General features: G+C 42.2%; 1 protein-coding gene across 3 annotated transcripts in view; it reads left to right on the top strand.

Annotated features, from left to right (window-relative positions):
- The first annotated feature begins 5,133 nt into the window (after positions 1 to 5,133).
- CLC-D (chloride channel D) overlaps positions 5,134 to 10,299 on the top strand; it is a 386,191-nt gene continuing 381,025 nt past the window's right edge. Inside the window, exon 1 of one of the 3 annotated variants that reach the window (XM_089439578.1) lies at positions 5,134 to 5,891. In XM_089439578.1, coding sequence (XP_089295704.1) covers positions 5,706 to 5,891 — 186 coding nt within the window. In that variant the 5' untranslated portion in view covers positions 5,134 to 5,705. The remainder of the gene's footprint in view (positions 5,892 to 10,299) is intronic. The other 2 variants (XM_089439577.1, XR_016262549.1) reach the window with 2 other exon arrangements.

Here is a 10,299-nt window from a genome sequence, read left to right as displayed (position 1 = left end):
AGAAGCTAAGTTTGATTTGGAGCGTGCTCGGGAAACCTTCATGGAAGCTAAGAAGAGCTTTGTCAAGGCCTCCACTTTAGGAAGCAAAGATAAACCAGAGCCGGAGATGGACCCCTCCATGCTCACTACTTTCCTGGAAACCTATATGAAGTTACTGCGCGATAGTAAGGCTATGAAAGGGTTACAGGAACTTATCAATAGATGTGCTGGGACCGCGCCAGGTGAACCGTGCGTAGTCCGCAAGATTGGAAAGCATAAGACAAGGACGGGACGTGAAATGAGACTCACCGCGCAGATTGGAGAATACGAAATGGATCAAGTCATTCTGGATTTGGGATTATATGCGAATGTTCTACCGAAACAGACATGGGAGCGAATGGGGAGACCTGCGCTGCAATGGTCTCCGATTCAGCTGAGGATGGCAAATCAACAGAAAATCATACCCATGGGACGACTACAGGGAGTAATCGTGGATATTGAGGGAGCGAGCGCATTGACAAATTTTGAAGTAATAAAGATTGTTGATGACAACAATCCCTATGCTGCGCTCTTGGGAATTGATTGGGCTACTGATATGAATGGAGTAATCAATTTGAAGAAGCAAAAGATGATCTTTAAGAAGAAATCATTGCGCGTAATAATACCCCTGGACCCTGCTGAAAGATCGCGCCATACTAAACCGATCCGCGATTATGAGAGTGATGATGATTTGGACTGCATCTATAAGATAACAATGCGAGACCAAGACTGGGTGAATCCTACCGCGGATGGGCGGATTACATGGGAGCACAAGAGTCCTTGCACTTTGGACTCCGATGAAGCAATAAAACATTGGCAAAATCGGTTACACGAAGTAACTACGCTGAATTGCAACATGATGACCCGGTCACTATGTTGTGTGTTGTCAGAGGAAAGAAATCTGCCTACTTATGATGGTCTAAATGAGGTAGATACCTTTTTGGATGCATTTGAAAAGGAGGTGCCAGAAAAACAACGCTTCCAGGCCTTGGATTGGGAACTACGCGTTACGCCCGCAAGATGGTGGGGTACGCACAAGGGGATTTTTGATGATTGGCGCGGATGTAAGAGAATGATGTGAGCACGATTTGGGAAGCCTAAGATGCGACTGACAGATAAGTATGGTGAGCAGGATGATCCGCGCGCGCATTTGGCCAAATGGATGCAGGCCTATGGAGAAGAGCCCCAACTTGAGCAGATGCACATGTACTCCGCGCTAAAGTACCTGGTCAATAAGCCTGTGTTGGGCGGGGCGCATCTGTAGATGGCTATTATTGTTCCAAGAATACGATTTTGAAGTTGTTGTAAAGCCTGGACGATTGAATGCGGGACCTGGCCATCTATCACACATTGAGACAGGGGAGGAAACCACTAGTTTGGAGGAAGGATTACTTGATGCGCAACTTTTTGCTGTGCGCGTCGCGGATGGACATTTTGAGGATACAATACACTTTCTAACAACTAGAACTGCGCCAGAAGGATACTTTATCTAGCAAATGAAGGAATTAGTGGTGCGCGCGACAGACTTCTCTGTCATTGCTGGGCATCTATACAAAATGGGGATTGATGAAATACTGCGAAGGTATGTACTTTAGTTTGAACGAAGCAGTATCCTTGCAGACGCTCATGGGGGCACTGCGGGAGGACATTATGCATGGAGAGCAACCGCGCAGAAGATTCTATGCATAGGGCTGTGGTGGCCAACCCTTCATTAGAATTCAAAAGCATATTGCAAGGCGTGCGACATATGTCAAAGAATAGGTAAGATTTCATGGAGGGATGAAATGCTTTTGAATTCACAAATGATGTTGTAACCTTTCGAAAAGTGGGCAATAGATTTTGTAGGAACTATTCAGCCTCAAGGGAAGATAGGCGCGAGGTACATTATCACTGCGACGGAGTACTTGACTCGTTGGGCAGAAGCGCAGTAGGTGAAGGATTGCATGGGCGCGACTGCCGCTAAGTTTCTATTTGAGCATGTACTGATGCGATTTGGCTGTCCAAAGATCTTCATGAGTGATTGTGGTTCACACTTCCTAAATGAGACAATCAGCGCACTAACGGAGGAATTTCAGGTGTATCACCAAAAGAGCAAACCTTATCACCCATAGGCTAATGGAACAGTGGAGGAATTCAATAAAGTGCTTGAAACCGCGCTCGCCAAGGTTTGCAATGCTCAACGAAGTGATTGGGACCTACGCATACCTGCAGTATTGTGGGCTTATCGGATAACGTGTAAGAAGTTAACGGGACAGACACCCTTTAGGTTGGTATACGGGGTTGAAGCTGTGATGCTTATGGAATACATTGTGCCTAGTCTGCGCATAACAACGCTCATAGGTATAACGGATCGCGAAGCCTTGGAAGAAAGGCTCACGTAGCTGGATGAGCTGGAAGAAGAGAGAATTTTGGTTGGATTTCACCAGCAGGTCCAAAATCAGTGTGAAAAGGCGTGGCACGATTGACATATTAAGCTGCGTACCTTTAAGGTGAATGACTTGGTGCTGTTGTATGACAGCGAGTTTGATAAATTTTTAGGAAAACTCAGGATGCACTTCTTAAGGCTGTATGTTATTAAGAAGATTACCGACGGAGGCACGCATCCGTAAGTTGGCCACAGTGGTGCGCGATGCCCAAGCATAAATGGCCAGGGTTCAGCTAGAGCTGAACCTACAAATCACAAAATTGCAATTGAAGTCGCAGCCTTCAACTCCGTAGGAGATCAGGGAACAACATACCACTGCTGTTACAACAACAATAACGACGGTTGACAGTGCAGTGGCAGACTGCATGCAGCTGTTCGAATAGTCATTTGAGGTCCTAACCACCCTGCAAAAGGACCCGAAAGTAGAGTGTCTGGAGACAGAGGCACGCAAGCTACAACAGAGGTATGATGAGGTAAAAGGGACCACGCAGACGATTTCCCTTACGCAGAGGCTTGCAAGGATGTAGGAAGCAAAGGCACTCAAGGAACAAGTGGATGCTGCTTGGCACAAAGAAGTGATCCTAAAATCACACCTACAACCATGGATAGACGAGGCTTACACGATCACAACTTCCATTGAAGGAAAGCTCGCGAAACTGCAGGGAGCTCAACATAATATTCAGAGCAGCAGTCACCGAGCAGTGCATGGAAGAAGTCCAGTAGGTGGTCGCTCAGCGCGCTGCCGAAGTTGTAGTGATCCAAACATAGCTGAGAGATCTTCGCGCTAAGATCTCCACTCCTGCAGAGTGATTCGAGGGCGAGTCACAATGTTTGTATTGGGGGCCTATTAGGCACGAGATCCCCCAAGGGCAGTTTTGGGGCTTAAAGCACATATTTTGGTCGAATTTTGTAATCCAAGTGTAAAGATTCCGCATTTTGTGGTCGCGGAGTGCGTAGTTGTTAAAAAGACATAGGGTTGTCCGCCCTTATTTTGAAAATGCAATGTCAACTGTAGAAGATCTACCCATGGTCCGCAAACCATGGATTGTATAAATAGAGCTAAGCTCTAAGTAGTTAAAGGCATAATTAGAATGGAATCAATGAAGATCGAACATGTATGAGATATAGCTTTGAAGTAGAAGTCTAAGTTTGGGTCGTAGCGTAGGTAGAGGCTTTGCAGCTGAGTGTGCATAGGCCTAGAAGTTTGCAGCTGAGTGTGCAGACCCCTGCAGCTGAGTGCGCAAGGTGGGTTGAGTCTGTAACAGTCCAGAATTATTAATAAAGAGAAGTATTCTACAATTTATGCGTCTTTATTTCCTGTTTATGCATTTGTTATATTGGGTATAAATTTCACTTGTAATGCTTATATGATGTGCGAATGTATGTAAATGTATTGGTTAAGTGAACACAAGTAAGAACATCCGTTTACGCGAAGCTAACTAAGATCTGTTAATAAATCAAGTAAGACACTTAGCATAGTATGGGAATTATCGTAGTTCGCTGCCCTAACAATGCGAAAGCATATCAACCCCAGGTTATGGTTGCGCGAAAGCCGATTGTACCGTTTCGCGAAGGTGCTGAAAGACGAACAAAGGGTTAAGCCACCTGCGTGCAGGCATGTATAGTTGGCATAAACCGACATCACATCCATCTCAAGGGTGCAGAAACTTGGTTCTAGCATCCCTCCATACTGCTCGAGTGAGATTTCAGCTCGCGCTCCGCACGCTGATGCTGAAAGGGCTAGTAGTGTAGGGATTTGTTTGGCTAACTAATGCTGAACCTGGGTCAGGCCCCCTCAAGCCAACAACCAAATTTTGACAAAAAAGAACTAAAATATAAAACAATTAAGCTATCGTTGTATAAAAAACCACACAAGATTGAGCCTGGAGCATGTCTTAAAACTGCTTCTACTTGGTTAAGAGCTCATCTTCCTCGGACGGAAGGAAACAGGGCAACGACCCAAGACCCAAAAGCATCTGGCAGGAGTGAAAGCCTGCCCCCTTATAGACCACCAACAGGTTATTCTAGGTGGCGTGGTTTTCCTTGAATAATGGTGATGAGTCAACGTACATTCGCAGATAGCAACGAACAAGAGTGAAACTCTGCCCCCTTATGGACCACCAATAGGTTATTCCAGGTGGCATGGTTTTCCTTAAATAATGGTGATGAGTCAGTCTGCATTTGTGAATAATAGCAAAATGTGACTATCCTCATTGTTGGTTTGACTACTAAATTATGATAAATTTTCCCATTTGTTAAAAAAAAAAACAAAACCATACCAAATTACTCTATTTATCATTTACACAAATACAAACAAAATAATAATATTTAACATTACACGGTTAAAACAAAATAATGTTATTTAACATTACACGGTTAAAATAGACAACCGTATTCTAAATCAACATTACACAGTGAAATAAACAACCACATTCTAAATCACCTTATTTTCCTAGAGTGAAGGCGTGCCTACCAAATAAATAAACTTAATAATAAAGAAACAATGACTTTTCGAGAGTCAATGCGGAGTAGCCATAAAATACGACATGCGAAAAAACGAGGCAATGCAATGGGAGCAAATGTGATTGTACTAGCACCACACGAAAGTCAGTAGAACGACGGAAATGTTGGCTATGAGATACAAACAAAAAGTCAGTAGAACGACGGAAATGTTGGCTATGAGATACAAACAAGACTTCAAAGCGAAGGCTTCCTGTTTGGCGGGGGTCTGATAGCGCTTAAATTACGATGCTATTGTATTCTTCTATTCCCCAACCGATATCATTTTTTTATTCTGTGCAAAATCCGAGGACATCCCGGCCTGGTTCATGATGAGGCAGAGGCCTCTCTGATGCCAATTGATCCGGGTAGTGCTTGCTTGGCCTTGACATGGCCTTCTCACACGTGGGTCTGTTTTGGTTCGTCCTCGAGTGATGTATTTTGTTCTTAAATTTTAATTTTGACATGGATTTGCGGTAAGTTTTCCGTTTTCCATTATTAATCCCATCTCCAACCCGGATGAAGGTTGGATCTGTGGTGCCCAAAAGGATTTAAAAAGCCTATCTGATTCTTGATCCGGCTCGAGCGTCTAATAAATTGTTATCGTGCATATTCTACACGTTGGTGCGGATTTAGCTTCGGAATTTTATCAAGTATGTCAGTTTGCCCCCTTCACGGATGCGTTCAAACGTTCGATTTTGTTTCGGGTTGCGAGGGAGTTTGGGATTCAGCATCTCGAGTTTGAACGCCCTCGGGTAGTATAATGGCCAACCAAATTCGTAACGGCCGGTTTGAACTTGAAGCAGTCCGGTCAGCATGGTCTCGTTTACCCCATTCAGAAGATGCAGCAGAAGATGGTGGATACCATATACCGACAAGGGATAGCCGTGGAGGCTTGGAAAGCCTTGATTATGAAGTGGTGGAGAATGAACCATATAAGGCAGACCGGGTGATTAATTCTATCCTCCTCTTGCTTTTCTTTCCCTCTTTTTTGGCTTCAAGAAACATGCACTTGAGGGGCTGCACTGCGAAGAGTAAACTTATTAAAACTTAGATGCCACGTCTGGGGGTAACTATAGGTTGAAAATTGCGTGGAACTTGCACCTAGCCTCATCATTTTGATACTCATGCCATATTGGTGGGCAGGCCACAGTAACTGGTGAACGCTGGAAACTCCGTTGACCTTATCAGTGAAATAATGCTCCTTTGGATTAGGATTTCAAACAAAAGAGAGTAACAGCATGGCCACTGAGTATTGTCTACTAAAATGGTGTCCTCTTTAGTCAAACATGGAATTTACAGAGAAAAAGAAAAAATAAAAAGTAATAATGTCACAACTTAAGATGGTAAAATGGACTTAATGGATTTGAAGCTGTGCCGGATAACATTAAGGAGAGTAGTTGATTAATGTTTTAATGGAATGACTCGTTGGTTTATTGATTTATTACTTTTTTACTACTCGTTGGAGTAATTTGGGCGCGGTCCAAGATCAATCATCAAACCAACACCAAGAATATATCCAACTGCCTATAAGCCAGATATACTTGAGATTTATGACTTAGCAAGAACTGACACTCCACAGGGGTCTGGGAGCCTACTCCTTGAGCCTTATCACGGTGGGCCAAAGATGCCTCCCATGGGATTTGAAACTGGGTGGAGGGGATAACATTCCTACAATTGGTATTATAATAATAATAATAACAATAATAAATTCTAATTTTAAGGTCACAGCATTGCTATACTCCAAATTGATACACGAGACCCCTTTATTTATAGGACAAGAGACCCCTTTGCATAGCAATTTGATTGCCCAGGTTTATGAAGGTATGTATACCCTACCCCCTCCAGTGCTAATGAAGATACACAAAAGCATGTGTATGGCAGCACTCAAAATCTGTGCTATGTCTAAGTCTAATGTCAAACCGATTATAGATCTCCAATGTATCCACCCTAAAAAGAACTGCTAAAGTTTATGCAGGTATACGTACCCTACCCCTTTTCAGTTCTGTTTCAAGGAAAAATGAAAATACACATAAGCATGTGTATGGCAGCACTCAACATCTGCACTATGTCTAAGTCTAACGTCAAACCAACTATGGATCTCCAATGTATCCACCCTAAAAAATAACTGTTCATCGATTTAAGCCCTACATATACATATTCAAGATAAATTACAATAAAAGTCCTACTACATTTCTTCTACACACTGACATGAGCTTAGTTTCTTAACAATAAAACCATATTGGCTGACAAAAATTCCCTAAGAAAAAATAACCATTCTATAATCCTCATGAAAGTCTTCCATCACTTTGTCATATAACAATGACTTATCATCCATTGTATGCACTGAACAAAGACAAACTGCAGCAAGTAGATGTAACAGTAAAGCGTACCTACAGGTATGATATCCCAAGCTTGTTTTGAGAACTCATCAGACTGGGTATTTAGTTCTATGTATACATGAGTGAAAGAGATATAGTTGAAGATTCTTTTCATTCTTTTGTTTTTGCATATACAGTTAGAAGCAGCAAACTTGTGAAGTTCATTATCACCTTGTAATCAATCAACAATAATAAGTTTGGAATCGCCATAAATCTGCAATTGTGTTACCCCTCTTTCAATAGCAACCCTTAACAAGAACCATAGACAGTTCATCTCTCCACAGTTAATGGTACCTTCACCCAGTGCAGTCTTCAAATCAATCTATATGGTTTTCCTGAATAAATAGTATGCCTCCTGCCCCCACATACTCCAAGTTTTCCTTGACAGGCCCCACGAAAACCACCCATCTTTGAATTTGTTAATGTTTACTTCTGCCATTATTCTAGGTTGTTTTTTTGGTGTTTGTTTTTCTTTTCTTTTCTGACCAGCTGATCACAACCCTCCATATCAATTTGGTGACAGTTTAGGTTGTGACTTTAAAAATAGATTATTATTATTATGTGTACCTGATTTAGTGGGTTACCTGAAAAGTTGGGACTCCTTTGTTTTGCAATAGCATAGCATTCCTAGCTAGCCATTTGGCCCAAGAGACCACACAAGGTGGCGCCCTAACAGACTTGTCTTCCATCCAATGTTTCAAGCAATCCTCAACATTATTTCCTTGCCAGCGACCTAGACCTCTGTTCAGAGTCAAAGAATCGGCCTGTACTTCTCTTGAGAAGGGACAGTGGATAAGCAAATGGCTGATGGTTTCATCTTCAGTTTTACTCAGAGTGCGTCTATTAGGGCCATGCCAAGTTCGTTTTTTCAAGACCCCCCAAGTCAGGTTCTTATTCACAAGGGCTAGTCACATGAAAAGATGATTCTTCCATGGAAATTTAATAGATTTCCACCATCATAAATACCCACCCAGACCTCCCATAGGAAACATAGATTTCTGTCCCAAGTGTTCCAACATCCGTGTATCACCCTGAACACTGTTTTGGACCAGATTAACGTATCCTCTTTATCTCTTAACCTGATGGAACTCTGTTGTAGTCTCTAAATATAGGAATTCCACCTTAGAGCCCTTATCCCCTTGCAGACTTGGACTGTCAGCCTTTTTCTATCCCTGATGCCATAGAGAGGATGAGGTAGCATCTGCAGCATCAGCGAAATAGTAATTCCTTCCAAATCTAATGAATTGATCAATGCATCTGGGAGTCTTGTTGGCCTGCACATCTGACCCAGGGGTCAGCTCGTATTTGAACTCAGCTTGTATTTGAACTCTGATTCCATTTCCAATTTCCATGCCAACCCATTCCCCAGCAGAGGGAACGCTTGTTCAAGTGCTTTCCAAATGACAGAAGCTTTACCGGTGGATTTTGATGGGAGTGTGATTCAGAGTTCATATGAAGGGGGCTCAGTGTATTATTGAGGCATCACCTGATTCCAAAGATCATTGTGATTGATGAGCATCCAGAAGCTTGGCCAAAACTTTGAATGTTCTTCAGGTCCCATCCCTGTCTCTTTTGATTTAGCTATCTTCTTCCAATTTATCAATTGAATTCTATCTTTATTGTTTTTACGTGTCCATAAAAATTTGAAACATTTTTTCCTTATCTTTTCAAGCATAACAAATTATATGCCAAGGAGTGTCATAAACTGGAATGGCTTCTAAGACTGATTCTACTAAGGTCAACCTTCCTCCTAAAGATATCCTTTTCTCAATCTTCTCATACAACCAGTTCCAATCCTTGAATTTATAATCATTTTATTTCAGCATAAACCCCAAGTATTTCAATCCATTATCAACGGCCGTGACTTTGTAAGGCAAGATTTGTGCCCTCCTTCTCTTTTGACCTTCTGCAATATCAAAAGGGATTGATGGATATTGAATGTTAACTTCCATACCAGTCACCTTACAGAAAAGATTAAAAATTTCTTTAAACTTTTCAGCCTCGCTAAGGGAGCGATTCCCAAGCAGCACAGCACCTTCAACAAACAACAAGTTTGACAATGACGGGAACTTCTCCATTTTGATGCCTTTAATTCCTCCTGATTTTTTATTTTCATTCACTGCCACGCATGAACCCTCATCAACTAGGAGAAACACAAGAGGGGGAAGTGGGCATCCTTACCGGAGTCCTTTATAAGGAGCAAACCACCTAGAAGCAGAGCCATTGATCAACTCATAAAACCTGAGATCCAATTCACCATCTCGAGGCTCATCGCTATATATATATATATATAAGCATTAATCTTAGGTATAGCCAACTGACCCTACCATATGATTTGGAGAGATTCAACTCAATGTTCATGGTTGGCAGCTTTTAGTTTTGTTTGTTTGTTAAGCTTGGCAGATCCTCCTTTTTCATTGATTTATAAAGCAAATTTACACCACATAGATTTGGCTAGGTGGCCTCAACTTGCCCGATGGGAAACCAAGTCTGTTGGCCACCTATCTGCATTGTATGCCAGCTAGTAGCAAAAAATCTTAAGTCTCTCTATCCAAGCTATATAAGTCTCAGATTCTTGTCCATACTCTAGAGGTCTACATACATATATAATTGCATAAAGAAATTTAAAAGCTACGCATATATAAACAAAAACATCAGAAGGTAGGCTTGCTAGTCATGTTGTTTAGCAGACGCTGATTCCACCAGTGCTAGATCCTTAGCGTTCATACCTGACAACCCTGTCTGGTCCAAGATACAAGGTAGGTGCCTCTCAATTTGGCCAAGCCGAACATCCTGTTTGTGCAGTTGGAACTGCACCTTCTGGAATTCATGCTTGTAATTCGGCATGCCTTGGACAGTAACAACCATGCCAACCGAAATTTGTTCCATTGCCTTTCCCAGTAGGCTTTTCATCAACTAGTAGAGGTAGAGGGTTTGCTTGAATTGAGTGATTCTTCCTCTAGTATTTCCAGGATC

Source organism: Pinus tabuliformis, chromosome 9, assembly GCF_031772625.1.
Source record: "Pinus tabuliformis cultivar Carrire ecotype Pingquan chromosome 9, CPIR1, whole genome shotgun sequence".
Classification (NCBI taxonomy): Eukaryota; Viridiplantae; Streptophyta; class Pinopsida; order Pinales; family Pinaceae; genus Pinus; species Pinus tabuliformis.
Note: the sequence above shows the minus strand (reverse complement) of the source record. Positions and strands in the feature narration are given on the sequence as shown.